The sequence below is a fragment of the Acomys minous genome, assembly GCF_964271855.1.
Source record: "Acomys minous genome assembly, chromosome: 5".
In the NCBI taxonomy this organism is placed as follows: Eukaryota; Metazoa; Chordata; class Mammalia; order Rodentia; family Muridae; genus Acomys; species Acomys minous.
The window spans coordinates 115908982-115925685 of NC_140494.1; the positions used below are offsets into that span (position 1 = coordinate 115908982).

The following is a 16704-nucleotide window of genomic DNA, read 5'->3' on the forward strand; positions in this document are numbered from 1 at the left end:
GGCCAAAGCGGCTTCTAGGGGGCCTCCTGCCCAGAGGAAGATGAGTCTACCATGTTCTCCAGCCCAGCCAGTGTCCTAGGAAGAGGCTGTGGGAGACCCAGGAGCTGCCCTTCCCTCTCCCCAGCCCTGACCCCATGGGGGATCCCATCCCACAGTGACAGAATAATGACCATAATGACAGCAGTCACCCACACACGTGTGCACAGCGCTTTACAGATTACAAAGTGTTTCACATACATCATCATCTCATCAGTTCCTCACAACAGCCCTGTGAGGTAGGCAGGGCAGGGATAATGCTCCCATTTGTACAGATGTGGAGACTGAGGCCCAGAGAGCGCCAATGACCTGCTTGAGGTCACACAACAGTGAGCAGCAGAGCTGGGACCAGAGGAGAGGACTCAGGCCTGCCTCTGGCTCCTGGACTCTTTCCGCTGACTGTGCGGTTCCCCCAGGAAGACCCCAGCCCGGCCCAGTTTGAGCCACACCCGAGCCTGGCCCCCACCTCCCCTCGGTAGCGCTGCCTGGCAGCCAGCAGACAAGCCCCACCTGCACTGGGCGGTCCTGTACCCTTCCGTACTTCCTGCAAAAAGCCAGCTAGAGCTAGGCCCTGGAGCTGAGCTGCCACCCACGGCTCCAAATGGTGCCTAACAGAGTGGGCCAGAGGGTGGGGCTGGAATCTCCTTCCCTGTTTTCCTGAGTGATCCCTCCCCACAGGGGAAGAGAAGAGAAAGGAGGAAGAGGAGGAGGAAGAGAAAAACAAGAAACTGAGTTGGGAGGTGGCCCTGGAGCCATCAGGACGTCAAAAGTTTGCATTCCGACTAGCTATAGGAAATAGTTTTTTTTCTTTTTATTATTTCAAGTTTTCATAAAAATCCATAATTATTGAAACCCAAGTTACAGAGGAAGTTTGTAACTTTTTTTTTTTTTGTAATTGAATTATTGACTCTGCCGTGTGTCGGTTTGTCGGCTTTGGATTCTGTCTGTCAACTCTGGCCCCTGTGCAGGTGGGGGGGTCCTCAGGCCTGACCTTCCGGAAGTCCTGGTAGAAGGAGGGTAGGCGGTGAGGGCTGGCGAGGCAGCAGGGGCACATGGCGGGAGGTGGAGCGTGTGTGAGGAAAGCCAGGAGGAGGTGGAAAGGCCTGGGGGTGAGTGGGCAGCATCCAGGCTCCTTCCCTGCCCAGTGTTCCCCGAGGGGGTGTCCCTGCGCCCCCACCCCGCCCCGTCCTCATATCATCTTCATGTTGAACTTGCGGGGTGCATCAGCTGAGCTGATGCCTGCGTCCGATTTCCGGGGCACATACTCGATTTCGATGTTGTGCTTTGTGTTGCCTTTACCCCGGCTCCAGAGAAACAGCAGCACCAGGCAGAACAGGACCACGCCCAGGAAAGAGATGAAGCCCATGGTGGTGGCGATGATGAGCGTCTTGATGTCGAAGGGGAAAGGCACGGTGGCGCGGGTGCTGTTGGCCTCTCCCTCGCCCGGCTGGTTGGAGATGAAGGCGAAGGTCTTGTTGGGCTGATGGGGCCAGTCAGGTGAGTAGCTGCGCACGTGCAGATGGGCGGGCATGGAGTCGTTGCCGCCAGCATTGGCTGCGATACACAGGTACGTGCCGTTGTCCTGTACCTGGGCATAGCGCACCTCCAGCGTGCCATCAGGGAAGACTGTGAGCCGCCCATTGCTTTTGGCTGAGACCAAGTGCTTGCGGGGCGAGAGCCAAAGGATGGCTGGCGGAGGATCGCCATCTGCCCGGCACACAAACTGCACCGTGTGGCCCTCGTCTACAAACACTTGCTGTGCCTTGCGGTCCCGGATGTGGGCCCGGCGGCAGGTGAAGTAGTTGGGTAGGAGCACGTCGGGAAAGTCCTTGAACTCCTTGCCCTGGACGAACTCGGGTGTGGCGCAGGTGGGTTGCTGCCTGTTAAAGTTGAGCCGCCAGCGGCGCCGAAACACCCACAGCAGCCGGCAGTCGCACGCCAGCGGGTTGGAGTCCAGGATGAGCGTCTCCAGGTTGCCCACGGAGTGGAAAGCTGACTCCTCCAGGGTGGTCAGCTGGTTGCCAGAGACGTTGAGCACGCGTAGGTAGTTGAGCCCCCGGAAGGCGTAGGGCTCCACCACGGCCAGCTGCCCGCCCACCAGCTGGATCTCCTGCAACCGCAGCAGCTCATGCAGCATGGAGCCCTCGATGGTACTGATGGGGTTATAGGAAAGGTTGAGGAAGCGGAGATAGACCAGGTGACGCACCGCCAGATAGGGCACAGCCGTCAGGTTGCAGTGCGTGATGGATAGGGATGTCAGGTTGAGGCCGTAGAGGCAGTTGGGGGTCATGGTGTCCAGGTAGGGCCAGTGGGAGATCTCCAAGACCTTGAGTCGGTACAGCCTCTTGAAGGAGTAGTCCCTGATGGCATTGATGTTGAGATGGCGTAGCCGCAGGACGATGAGGCCATGCAGGTGGGAAAGTGCCTCGGTGGGGATGGAGGTCAGATTGCATTTCTCCAGCGTCAGCTGTTCCAGGCTGTTGAGGCCGCTGAAGGCTCGGTGGGAGATGTAGACAAGGTCGTTGTCGCCGACCTCCAGCGACTTGAGGTTGTACAGGTCTTGGAACATGTAGTCTAGAAGGATGACGATCTTGTTCTCACTGATGTCCAGCTTGGTCAGGTTGCTGAGGCCGGTGAAGACGCCCAGCGGGATGAGCTTCAGGCGGTTGCTCCGCAGCCCCAGCGTCCTCAGGTTGAAGAGGTTGTTGAAGGCCCCTGGCTCCACGGCGCTCACGATGTTCTCATTGAGCTCCAGCTCCTCCAGGTGCGGGAAGCTGGCAAACTCGTCCTGGTTGAGCGTCTTGATGCGGTTTTTGCCCAGGTCCAGCAGGCGAGTCTCGGTGGGGATGCCTTCGGGCACAGCCACGAAGCGCTTGCGGTGGCAGAGCACTGCTCGGTCCTGCGCCGAACACTCACAGCGGGGCGGGCAGCCCGTGGCAGAGCCTGACAGCACAGAGCCCAGTACCAGCAGGAGGATGGGCTGCCAGCAGGCCAGGAGGGGGCTGGGCATGCTTTTCACACCCCCTGCCAGCATCCTCTCGCTCACCTGCAGCCGGAAGCAAGCACAGGACAGAGATGGCAGTGAGCAGGCAGTGCTTGGCTGGACCCCCGCGCCCACCCCCATGGAAAGGCTGCAGAGGAGGGGCAACGGGGTCTCCTTCAGGGTTCGTGCACAATTCACTCTTAGGTATGTCCTGGGTCTCAGCTCACCCAGGGCCTCATCGGGGATAAAGCCAGCCTTGGTGAGCCACCCAGAGTCACAGAGGATCGAAGGGCTCAAGGCCAGGTTTCTGGGAATAGCACTGAGGAGGAAGGGAGTCCACGGTGCAGGGGCTCCTGAGGCTACTGGGCACGCTACCATGACAGACACTGTGATACACTCCACCGGACTCTACCACTGAGTCAAGGGGGGGCCATAAACCCGTGTGCCTGTAGAAGATACCAAATACGCTACAGGATGAGGCTCCATTTCCGGAAGTCAGGACCCATACAGGAAGCCTCTGCACCTGAACTCCCTCCTGGGGTCCTGCGGGCCCTGTTAGCCCTGGACTAGCTCTTCTACAAGAGCCTTGCCCTGATGGGATCAGCTATCCAGCCCAGGGCACGAGTGCTTCCTGCTTCCTGGCCTTTCTTCTTAGGTCATTCTTCCTAGAATGTCACTTTTCTAGACTGCAGAAACCCTGGCTTTGAAGACCCAACCAAGTCCGGGAGTTTCCTGATCCCCAAGATGAGGGCCGCCCCCTTCAGAAGTCCCATCCATTCGCTTCTCTGGGTTCCCAGCACCTCTTTCCACCACCAGGGTCCTCTTTAGTTACTGGTTTGACCTCTGACACCAGGACAGACAGACAGTCTTACAGGTATAGCAATGAGTGTACCAGGCTGCCTAAAGCTGGGTCCTGAGACATGCTGAACTTGGTGGGAGGTGGCAGAGTTGGCGTGGGAGACTGCCAGGGGCGCAGGTGGAGTGAGCAGGGCTATGCGGAGCTCAGTTCTGAACCTCCATCCCACTCACTGCTGCAGCCACCTGTTCCTGGTGCTGCCGGCCTTGCCTTCTGCTCCCTCTGTGGGAACTGGCCTGGAGATGGGGCGAGAAGGAGCCAAGAGGGTGTCAAAGCAACGGTCCACTGTAGCCTTCCGCCACCAGTGGGATGAAAACCCTTAGCTGCTCATCACTCTGGCCTCTGGCCCTAGTGGGCTATACTGCTACATGCACTCCTACTATGTAGCCTACAGCAGGATGAGGAGGCCAGGCTTGGGAGTCCTGTCTGTGCCCAGTTTGGCATCTTCTCCACCCACTGACACAGCTTCGGCCTTCAAGCCACAATTTATTATAGTCATTGTCCACATTCGTCATCTATGTCAACTGATAAGGCATCTGAGGCTCCGAGAGACTGTGGCTGCCACTCAACCAGTAGCAGAGATCAGTATGGACCAGAAGCTCTGGCTCCACATGCTTTCAAGTGCTCTACTGGTCTTCGAGAACTGACAGGTATTTCCTGATTGTTGATCGACTAAGTGACTGATTAGCCAGAGAGAACTCATGGTGTCATTGACATGTTATGGAATCAGCACCGTTTTGTTATCCCCGAGGGTTTCCTCACCCACCTCCTTCCTCCCCCTCATTCTCTCTCTCCAGATTCTTCTGTGTCTGAGCCTCTCCCTACCCTGCCCCCACAGGACCATTTTCCACAAGTCGCACACGCTCCAGTGACCCACCAGAAAAGCAAACATCCTGACAGGCGATCAATAAGTAATTGGGCCAGCAGCTGGGGCTGGTGTGGGTGTGAGGCTGGGGACCTCAGGAGGTAAATGGGACTTTTAGCACCCCTCTCAGGCCTGGGCTAGTCTGGGATCCGCCAGAGAAGAGGCCAAAGAAGGGAAAAGGGAAGCATGAGGATGCCGAGATGCCGGCAAACCATTCGTGCATGTGTGCAGCATCTGAAACCCTGACCAATCCACCCCCCCTCCTTTCCCACCCCTCAACGCCACACAGGTGTCCCCACTTTGTCCTGCAACCCTGTCCCAGCTGCCTTTTCAGCCTTTCACCCCAAAGCTCCTCTTCCCCATGAAGCCTTCCCTGAGTCGCTCAGATGTCATCTCTTGACACGCTTGATTCTTCCTAGTGGTGGCATGTGACTGCCGCGTGGCACGCCTCATTCCAAATAACAGTTGGACTGATTGAGAGAAAAGTTAAGGTGAAAGAGGATGACAAAAATTAGGAAGGGAGGCAGTTGGGGGTAATGCCACAATGCCCTGCATAACCAATGGGGAGGAGGAGGACAGCCCAGGAGTCTAGCAAAGAAGGAAACATGTCCCAACGCCCTCCAGCCACCATGTGATATATGCTCAACTCTGGGTCACACCGCCACTGTCTCAGCCACATGTGCCTGGCCTGCTATAGTGAAGTGCCCAAGAATACACACTGGTGGCGGTGGCAGCACACACCTTTCATCGCAGCCCTCGGGAGGCAGAGGCAGGTGGATCGCTGTGAGTTCAAGGCCAGCCTGGTCTACAAAGCAAGTCCAGGACAGGCAAGGCTACACACAGAAAAACCCTGTCTCGAACCCCACCACCACCACCAAAATACACGCTGGTGAACATTTGTGGGAGGCAACATGTGATCAGGAGGGAGTTGCTACAGGGGATGAAAGCCCTTCCAGGGTTGACCTTGGTGCCACCCCCTGAAAAATGAAACCTGGGGTATTTAAACATGTTGATTAAAAAAAAAAAAAAGGCTGGGCAGCTTTGCCCTGTAGAGCTACCACCCCAAGCCAGGCAGCTAGCCACAGAGCAATGGCCATGGGGTAGGTGTATGCTCCATGAACACACCCTCCGGATTGCCTCTTCTGTGTGTGACCACATGTATGTGTGAGTGCATGGTTATGTATGTGCATCTGGAGGCCAGAGGTCAACACCAGGTGTCCTCTATCACTTTCTACCTTTCACCTTCACACAACCTCTCTCTTGGAAGTGCAAGCTCACCAATTCAGCTAGACTGGCTGACTAACCAGCTGTAGGGAGCCCTGTCTCCTCCTCCCCAGCACTGAGATTACAGGGAACAGGGGGTTGGAGATCTGAACCCAGGCTCTCATGGCAAGCAGTCTACAGACTGAGCTCCCTTCCCAGCCCATCGCCCTCTGTCTTTTACAGGTGGCTGTCCTGAAAGTTCGGGAAACTAAGATCCTGAGAGGCTAGGATGCCTGTCCATAGCAGCACAGCAGACAGCAGAGCATGCTGGGTCGAGGCTCTCAGACTCGCACCTTCACGGGGTCCTTGTCAGTATGACATATTGTGAGGGGTCATATCTGAGGGGTCACCCGAGCTGCTGAGAGGGCAATGTGTAACCCACCACCAGGGCTCTGGCAGTCCGAGGCTGCTCCTGTACTTTCCAGGGTGCTTTATGTTTTTAATCACTGCTTTAATTTGGATCCTAACCCCCGGAAGGGCTTCTCCTGAGGGCAAGAATTCAAAATTGGAACAATAAATACAAAGAAAATAAACATCAAAGACAGGCAGGTGGCAGGCAGAGGAGAGCAGTGCCCAGGGCATGTTGCCCAGACCCTGCAGCGGCCTGAGTCCTCCCCAAAGCAGTGCTGGGGATGCAGTTGAGCCATCAGTGTAGTTTAAGATGAGGCTTTGAACTGCTCGGGCGTAGGGATGGATGGGTTGCCAGCCACCACCCACGCCTTCCCTCGGGTCCCAGGGCAAACATGGTGTGTGGGTCAGACACTGCTGCCCAACACTGGTCATTTGCAGTTCTCAGCACCAGCCTATCAGTGCCCTGGGCAATGCCTGCTTTTCCTGGCATTCAGACGTTGTGGTGTTCTTCACTGACCACTGTGTTTCAGAGTCTTTCAGGGAAGCCAAAACACTGGACAATCAAATAGCCTTGGCTGGGCACAAAGAGGGGGCTGAGGAGATCTGAGCTGAAGTTTCGTCAGGGCTGGGAGGATCCAGGGGGCCCTGGGCTACTTCATCTCCCTGACTGGAGTCCCCTCACACTGCGACTCTGGTGGGGAAGGCAAGGGTGTGGGACTGCTCATGTGTGGGCTTGGGCCATGTTGTCCCATAGACAGTGTCTGGTGGCACCTGGCTACAGCACTGAGCCAGGCCCACAAAGCCTGCTGGGAAAAGGGGAGGGACTGACACCGGAGAGCTGGTGCTGTAGGCTGCAGGGGTGGAGCTTCACACACCATCTCAGAAACCCTGGAGTTGTCAAGAGATATTTCTCACTCGTTTGACACCTGAAAAACCAAGGTCCAGGAAAGGAACTCAGTCGTGCTAGTACGAGGCCACAAAGTCAGAAGGCAGCAGAGCCTTGTGTGTGTGTGTGTGTGTGTGTGTGTGTGTGTGTGTGTGTGTGTGTGTGTGTGTGTGTGTCGGAGTCCTATTATAGTGTGGCCTGGGGAAGAGGGAAGCTTTGCTCCTCAGGAGTTTAGCCCTTGTGGCATATGGACACCTGACATAAGTTCAGGGATTGTCTACGGCTGTCTGCGAACCTATGCCCCTCAAATCTCTCCTCACAGAGCTGCGGCATGGGTAGAAGGCTTAAGTATGTTGGGCTTTCTGTATTTCATGGTGTTCCCACTCAGCATTCCTCAGGGATGGCAGTCCTCCGTGTTGTACCCCGGCCCCTCCAGCTTCTCCAGGAATGACTTGACTTTTGCACAGTCTCTGCTCTGTGAGGCTGGGCCTGGGCCCTCTGAGCACCAGAGCTTTGAGCTTTGAGCTTCTTATGCTGGTAAAGTGGCCTGGGTCCTTTCTCTCTGGGAACAAGGTTGGTGACCTCTGTTCACATGGCCTTGAAGCCCACTGTTCCCACAGCTGAGTCTGCAGCAGAGAAGAGCTGGAAGGCTGGTAGAGGACTTCCTAAAGTGCTCGGGGCCTGGCCTCACTGTTCATAAAGGACCACGTGGGAGAGCAAGAGAAGGGAAGATGACAGAAGAGAGGCACGTGGGGTTTCATAGTATGAGGAGGCATGAGAGAAAGTAGGGGCAAAGACAAGGAGGAGGTGGGTGAGAGGTGGGCACAGGGACAGGGAAGTGGCAAAAGTCAGGGAGAGGTCCTGGCTTGGTTGGTGGCATATGCCTTTAATCCCAGCACTTGGGAGGGAGAGGCAGGTGGATCTATGTGGGTTCCAGGTCAGCCTGGTCTACATAGCCAGTTCTAGAGCAGCCAGGGAAACACAGTGAGACCCCTTTAAAAAAAAAAAAAAATATATATATATATATATCAGAAGTCAATGGGGCAAGAGTCTGCTAATCCACCCGTCTACTCCTACCTCTCCCATCGAATGGCATTCGGTTGTTAACACTGGGACCTGTTAACTTACCCCGTTCTCACCACTGTCCCCGCAGTGAGTTTGATCAGCTAGCCATCTTCAGATGGACAGAAAGAGACTAACAAAAGGGAGGAGGTTCAGGTCACCAAAGAACAGAAACCAGGCCAAAGCCTGGGTTTCTCAGGGCAGCCCTGCTCCCAGTTGCTGCCTTGCTGGGGGCCTCAGTGTTTCTGGGTCCATGTTACAGATGATGGCACCAGTTACATGTACCTGTTCACTGGCAGCTAGGACCAAGCGGCTGGGATAATATATGCCCTTCCAGAGACGTTCACAGCGACCTGTTGGTCCCCCTCCCCCACCCCGCCAGAGGTCTGCCCAGCCTTTACCGCCCAGCTGGCAAAGGGCCTCTCTGGAGCACTGCTCCCAGGTCTGTCTCCCTCCTTCTGGCTTTCTCTACGGCTCCCAGATTAAAATGCTGGGTTGCATTCATCTCTGCCTCCGTAATCTCTCCCACCTCAACTAGTCAAAGAGTCACGCCGCTGTGGGGACAGGCCCTCAAACGCTAGGCATAGAATTCAACCCTGTCCACTAACACCTGCCCAGTCTAGGCTCAGGAAGGGATTCCAGGAAGGGCACTAGTCGGGGAGGAGGCCAGCAAAGGTATGAAGGAAGAGGTGGTTTGTGGCCAGGTCAATCTGAAGGCATGTGAGACTTCCACTGGCTTCTCTTCCTGCCCCAAATCCTGGCCCGGTCCCTGGGCTCCTTTAAGACGCTCTATTCTGGCTGTCCTGACTCATCCCTGCTGAGGTGTGAATGGCTGATAATGGTTTAAGGAGGTAGCTGCTAATGGGGGAATGTGCTGTTAGTCTGCAGGGCTAGGCTGAGAGCCCAGGAGCAGGCCACCTGGGCACAGGGGAGGGGACCCTGAGAGGGGGGTCAGCAACCGGGCTGAACTGCTAGAGAAGTGCTGTCTTCGCAGGCTGGAACAGCCCGGTGTGTACCTTTCTGGCTGGCACTCGCCTCTAGCTACACCCTCCCATCCCCAAGGGGGAGAGAAAAATCAACCTGGAAGGAAATTGAGGTCATGTCCTTTGTCGTACACAATTCCTTATTTTCCTCTTGCTCTTGGTTCTGGCAAGGAGTTGCTAGGCTCCCAGGGTGTGTGTGCACACACATAGGCAAGGGGTGAGGAAGGTACTGGAGAGTAGCAATGTGTGTACATGTGACAGAGAAAAGAAAAGCAGTGTGAGTGTGTATGTGACACACAGAGAGAAAACACCAGTATATACGTGCAACACAGAGAGGACACCAATATGTTTGTGGGTGAGGGAACACCTGGCCTGGCGTCACCAACTCTGTCTCTCTGGCACACTGAGAAATTCAGTCTTCTCCCGAGTGTGCGCACCTGGCCAGTGGCTGAAGGACACCAACTGCGTACCTATCAGCCTTTTATGGCAAGTGAGGTCAGGCCAGCCTCCAGGCACCCTGGATGTCCTGAACTCCCTGGGCTGCCCTGGTCAAGCAACTGGCCCCTAAGTGCAAGGGAGGGAGGCTTCTGCCCACTCCACCCAAGCACAGCCTGTCTCAGGAGCTGCCAGCCTTCCGGCAAGCCCACAACCTCAGGCCATTTGCGGGATAAATTATGAATTTTAATTGTCAAGGCATCTTAGTGTTTAAAGGCTTCTATATATAGGCTCTGCCCTCCAGGAGAGGCTTAGAGAGGAGCAAGGATTGGGCAGGGCAGAGAAAGTCAACTATGGTGACAAAGGGCTCATGGGGCTTTGTCCTGGATTCCAGCCAGGGCACCTCTTCCTGCTGCGTGATCCTGGGGGAGGGCTGGACCACTTTTGGAGCTTGCCACCCACTTTTACAAGGTCACCAGCGCTGGGCCTGCCTGGGTAGGTAGCATTCCCCTTTTAAAATGGGAGCTGTCCCTCAGGTGAAGAGATGAGGGCAAGACCTATGGGAAGTCATGGTAGGAAGGCCTAGGACGCCAAGATCCTGCACCTCTGTATGACCCTTCTTATCTGAGACGCCAACCAATGCTCTCAGGGACAGAAAGGCATCCATGAAGCCCCTACCTTGTCCTCCATTCAATCAAGGATACTCCTGTCCTAATTGCTCACTCCCAGGGGCCTCTTGAGATGCCCCAACTTACAACCATCTGGGGAGTCCCAGGCCATGGGCTTGAGAGAGATGGGCCATAGACCCACAGATCTGAGAAGGCCAAAGTGGAAGGGGAAGCAAGAGAGATTTGGGGTTAGCTAGCTATTTGATCAAGATGGTCATGATGGAGGGTCCCTGGCATCAAGCATCCTACGGGAGCCACAGCTACCCACCGAGGCAGGTGGAATCGTTACTCCATTTTGTGGGTAGAAAATTGGAAACAGCCAGGTGTATGGGCGCACGCCTTTAATCCCAGCACCCGGGAGGCAGAGGCAAGGGGATCTCTGTGAGTTTGAGGCCAGCTTGTTCTACAGAGTTCCAGGCAACCAGGGCTATATAGAGAGATCCTATCTTTAAAAACAAAACAAGACAGAAACACAAAGAGGTTCTGCGAATCTGTTCAAGGCCACAGCATGGTAGGAACCCTGGAGAGTCTAAACTCTGCCTCCCTCCCTTCCTCTCCACAGTGTCTGACAGAACATTCAGACAAAGCTCTCCCCCACAGGCAACCAGTGCCATCTTCACAACCGCTTAGGAGGCTGGCGTACTTATCTCTGTTCTGAATAGAGAGCTGAGGCACAGGGAAGGCATGTCATTGGCTGAAAGTCACACAGCACAAGGGGCAGAGCTGGAGCCTCAGCTTGCCTTGACCACTGTGCTTCTGGAGGCCTGCAAGATCTTGAAGGCCTCTTACCCTTTGAGACCATAATCTCTTCATTTGCAAAAGAGGCTGGCGGATTTCATGCTGTCCTCACCATGCCGGCCACACAGAGTTCTAGAAGATGGAAGGAAAGCATTTATGCTGAGCACACACTAAGCAGGATGGCTCCACTGGCCCTCAGCATGTCAAACTCCCTGAACGGGTGAGGAAACTGAGCTTAGGCTGTTAGGTCAAGACCCTGAGCCAGTCTAAGTCCAGAGGCATGCCATCTTAGAGATCATCATAGAGATGAGGAAAGGAGGCCTAACAGCCCCAGGGATTGCCCACTATCTCTGGCTGCTGTCTTCTTTGTTTACCCACAGTTATCTTCTCGGCCATTCCAATGTGGCCAATACAACTCAGGGTGGAGCCAGGCTCATGGGTGAATGATGGGTTGGGATATTTGTGCTTCATAAAGATGGGGAATAAGCCCTTGATGCATCCTAAAGCAAGATCTGCTGAGTTATTCATGCAATGGTTAGGCAAGCTCTAATAAAAAGACACCACGCTTCTCTTGGCATTGGCTGGTGAAGCCTTCTCGGTTCAACTGAATCCTGGTCAGTCCCTTGGGAAAGCCCATGTTTCTAATGTAGTAAACAGAGCTTGTGCCAGGCGGCTGGCTGGTAGATCCTCTGGTCAGACACAGGCTATGCTGGGCCCTGCACAGCTGGGTGACCATCGAGCTACCCTTGCACAAGTCCATATGTGGTGAGGGGCGTGAGAACCATTGCACACCCTTAAGAGCTGTGTCAAGGCTGAAGGTATCAAGTGTCCATGGCTGGTGCTGAGAGCGGAGCCAAAACCCCATGGGCGGAACCAGACAAAAGGGAGGTGGAAGGCCTGCCCTGGCCTCACTGTGAGCAGCCTGTCATGGGATGCATGCACGCAGAAGCCTCTATCTCAGCAGCCTGTCTCAGCTCTGAGATGCCCACATCTTGGAACCAAGCCAAGGGACTAGAGATAGCCAGGGCCCCCAGCTGTATCTGCAGGCCTGCTCAGGACCAAGTAGAAAAGAAATGTTGGCCAAGCCCCTGCCCCCTTCCCAAGGCAGAGAGTGATCCTCTGCAGACGGAAGCAGAGGAGGTGGCAGGGAGAGATTAATTCCCTGAAATGGAAAAAAAAAAAAATAGAAAAACACATACACACACACACACACACACACACCACACACCCTAATAACATGTAATAAGAGGTTGGAGATGAGGAACAATGCCCGGGTAATGTCACCCTGGCGGCAATCAATTTGGGTGTCACATGAAATAGGCATAATTATTCCGCCAGCCCTGGCGCTTGTCTCTAACCAGCTCCAGGGGCCCAGGCCTGGGCAGGAAGGCGGGTGAAATCAATTGTGGCTACAGCAGACAGGCAGGGGGAGTTACTGCAACTTAGCCCTGCCAGCACCTGGCTTCTTACCTCCTCTGGTGGGCTTTGTGGTTTGGGGACACTTGGATGGCCAGGAGCCATCTTGCTCGGCCACTCTTCATTCCTTGCCTGGGCAAGAGCAGTCAGAGAGGTCTCCCCAGGAAGTTGTGGGTGCAGGAGGAAGGAGCACACATTTGTTTCACCCAGCCGTTGGCCACCTCATTCTTGCTAAGCACTCCCCAATACCAGGCCTTGATGCCAGGGTACAGAAAGGGGAGCTTCGGAGAGTTGAGTAGGAAGAGGGTGTTAAAATAAGCAGAGGCTGCCGGTACCTCCTGAGCCAGGACAGCCCTTTCCTATCCTGAAATGGTCCCAAAGCTACTGGTGTTTGTCTTTTTGTTCTTGCTGCACAGGGACATAAGCTTTGCTCTGCTTTCATTACCACATCCTTGGGGGAGTCTCTTCCCACTACACCTGCCCATGCAAGCTCAGAAGTTTTATAGACACTATCCCCATGCCAGAGGAAACTGAGTTTGCATCCGATCCAGACTGGATGCTGCCTGCCTCAACCTACTTTCACACGCCACAAACCTTGAGTCCCAGAAACACAAATCAAGGCTGTAATGAAATCCCGTTTTACACTCATTCAATCAAGGGAAAAAAAATCAAGACAGACAGCGTGACAGCGTGGAGTTGTCTGGGGAACGGGGAGTGGTGGAAGCGGCCATTCCCTCCCCCCTTGTCCCCCCCCCCCGTCCCCCCCCCCCCGTGAGGGAGACATAAACTGGTCCAGCCAATTTGGAGAACACATTGGCACAGTTCCTAGGAAAGCCAAACATGAACACGCCCTGCAGCCCAACAGTTCAGGGCACTTCCCACACTGCCTCACCAGACAGGGTGAGGGGGTTTGTGGCAGCACTATCTGTAAGAGCCAGAAAGAGTAACAACCCAAATGCTCATCAGTAGGAGGGCCAGGAATACGCTGTTACATTCAAGTGACAACCAAATCCATCAGGGGAAAAAAAATGAATGGGCGCTGAATATCCACTATCACTTGCAAGAATATGATCATGAATGAAAAAGCCAATTGCATAGGACTGCATGTAGTTTATAGTCTATAGGGGGCTAAAATATAACTGAAACGCCACCATTTATTTCGGTGCTGAGAGTTGAACCCAGAACATCATGCACGCTAGGCAAGTGTCGTACCACTGAGCTTACAGCTCAGCCCCAAACACAAGAGGCAAGAGAAATTTGAATATGTAATGTAGGGTGGTAACTGTCTCAGAAAAAGGAGCTGAGGATAAGGTGTGGAGTAGCACACTTGGGAAGAGGAGTCGTCTGCATGTTCAACTTGGAGAGCTGGACCACGTGTTCTTTATGCTGTCATGAGCACTACTACTATTTATTTTGTCTTATTAATTATTATCTTTGTGTATGTCTTACTGTGTAGCCTTGGCTAGCATGAAACTTACTATATTAGGCCAGGCTGGCCTTGAACTCACAGAGACCCACCTGACTCTGCTGGGATCACAGGCATGTGTGACCATGCCCTGGGCAAGTACTACCACCATCACTACAAATGTATGGACCAACAAGTGTGCAGGCTACGCCTGGATCAGTGTGCATAGCCACCACCCATGGCCAGAAGGACCGCACTCTAGAGTGAGCTCCCCCTTGCAAGATGGGGGCTTTTGGTGGGTCACCCCCACCCTTCTGATTGCTTTCTCAGCTTTGACTCTAAATCTCAGTGCCGCCTTACGAGAAGAAAATCGGAGGCAGGCGCTGAAATCAACTGCGAGTAGCTAGCACTCACTAAGCTCTCTCGGTGCACGTCACGCGGGTCTAAGTACTTTGAGTCTATCAGTGCACTCAACCGCCAACGTTGACGTAGACTCCTCAGTCGACCCCACTTTACTGGAAAGGACATTTAAGTAAAGTTACCCAAAGTCATAACTAGGCAGTGAGTGGTGGAGCCGGGGCTTGAGCCGGGACCTCTGGCTCTGCTCTAGGGTCCACTCTCACGGTGAGGTGAGCCGGGGGATGCTGGGGAAGATGAACACTCGGCAGAAGCCAGAAGCAGCAGAAGCGCTCGCTATTGGCCCACAGCTCTCAGGGATATTTATTCACTTATCCACTCACTCACACAAACAAAGGTCGGAATCAAGAATGCCTCACATACATTTGGAAAGGACTCCTCCACCTCCTCAAAGCTTTCTTCAGAAACCCTTGCTTCCTGAGTCTCTGCAGAGCCTGATGCTACTTGGGGACTCAACCAGCCATCCTCTCCTAAGAGCCTGACCCCATCAGCTCCCACAGAGAAACTCCCCCTTCTTGAGTGCTCCGCCTTGGCTCTCTCCAGTCTCTACGTGGGACATTTTTTAGTGAAAATCTAGCTCTACCCATTCATGCGGCTAAGGACTCCATGTCCCCTCAAGGTTGTCCTTGCCAGGAGGTCCTAGGATGTCTTTCCCATCCTTAGAGGCGTGCCTAGGTATTCAAGATAATCCGTAGGGTCCACTCAGGAGCCACGTGAGCCGCTCACTAGGATGCTCAGGATAAGTGTGTGAATGAATGGGCTGTTATGCCATCATGTGTGGACTACTGTGGCTGCTTAGAGCTGTGGGTACTTAGAGCAGCGAGTGGAGGCTTCTGGAAGGAAAGGGCCTTTTGAGGAGGGACGTTAGACCACGTCCAGAGAGGATGTGGGCATATGGGAAAGAACTGGTCGAGACAGAACAATATACAACCGGGGGTCTTGTTCTGGGAGGGGAATTTGGGGCTGGGGCGTCACACACAGAAACACCAGACCAAGATCCAAGCCCATGGGGCCAGTCTTCTGCTTTCAGAGTACTTAACAGTGGCTCAGCAGAGCTATCAGAACACAGGTCCTACTCAACTATTTTTTTTTGCTAAGCAACAGCCCATTGTCGGGGAGGAGGGCAGTGGCCCTCTAAAATTCCGAGTTTAAAACAAACAATTATCTAGCGTAAAAAATAATAATAATAATTGTATGTGTAGAGGCAGGGATAGAGAAGCGGATTCCCCAGGATCGAAGGGGATCGTGACAGGTAAAGCAGTCTCTCCTCATTCCTTTCAGTCTTGCAGGGCCCCCCCCCCCCTCACAAAGCATCAAACCTCAGCATGCAGCGCACACCCGGCACACACCCATCTGGTAAAAGCTTCGTCCTAAACCCTCACTTACTCCAGGTCTACTGGAGCATCGCAGTCTTGCCAGAGCTCTACCCAAGACCCCTCACACTTCAGCTAGGAATGGGGGGTGGGGCACAGAGACAGCAAGAGCTCCACTGCGGGTGGGGGTCCAGCCCTTCTTTGGGCGAGCCTCCTCGAGGAGGCGGCTGGGTGTTGCCCTCAGGTCTTCTGAGACCATGTCCCTTTTCCCTGGCACTTTCAATGTGGCTACAACGCTTTCTTTGCCTCTCCTTTCTGTCACCTCCGTCTTGCCTCCCAGCAAACCAGGTGCCAGCACCTTCCTAGCGGATGAAGACTCTGCACCCCTCTTGGCCTACACAAGGACAAAGGGCCAGTGGCAGTGGAACACCCACCCCTCACCATCGGTCCTCACAGGGGCTAAGGAAACCCCAGGCTCTCTACCTGCGTGGTGCCCTGAGCTCCCCTGGCACCGAGGCCAGTGCTGGAGTCGTTGGCATAATGGCCAGCAGGGCTGAACCCAGGAAGGGAACCAGGAGAGCTGGGCGCCCTCTGGCTGCCCAAGCCCAGCCAAGGACTGAGGCAAGGCCGGGCTGGCAGAAAGGGGCTGGCCCAGATGGTCCTGCCCCCACCTCAGGCCTCTTGCACACCCACCCACCGGGCCAGAGCTGTTCCCATCTTCCATGTGCCCCTGTCGCCACTCCACCCACCCATCACAGAGCCTTTGAGAACAAAGGGGAGGTGCCGCCACAACAAGAGCTGGGCAGGGACCCCAGCAATAAGAGACCCAGGGGACTGCCCACCTGCCTGGCCCCACCCCTCCTCAAAGTGGGACCCACCTAGAGAGAAACCTCTGGGGGTCTTAGAGGGCTGGAAGCCTAAAGCCCACCCAAATAGGGTGTGTTTGGGAGATCCATAGGAGGGAGGCTCCTTCCTCACCTCCCCTTCGCAGCAGGCTTCCACTTCCCACCCATTTCCCTCGGAATGA

At 54.6% G+C, this 16704-nt stretch overlaps 1 protein-coding gene across 7 annotated transcripts in view; it reads right to left on the bottom strand.

Moving 5' to 3' along the window:
* The window catches only part of LINGO1 (leucine rich repeat and Ig domain containing 1), a 206509-nt gene that overhangs the window by 23622 nt on the left and 166183 nt on the right, over window positions 1–16704 (bottom strand). For 4 of the 7 annotated variants that reach the window (XM_084782262.1, XM_084782261.1, XM_084782259.1 and 1 more), the window contains one exon: window positions 176–3082. The exons of 2 other annotated variants lie outside the window; for them this stretch is intronic. In XM_084782262.1, the coding sequence (XP_084638388.1) occupies window positions 1226–3070 (1845 nt within the window). In that variant the 5' untranslated portion in view covers window positions 3071–3082 and the 3' untranslated portion in view covers window positions 176–1225. Of the gene's footprint in view, window positions 1–175; window positions 3083–5024; window positions 5211–16704 lie in introns of those variants that run through there. One more of the 7 variants, XR_014779358.1, reaches the window with a different exon arrangement.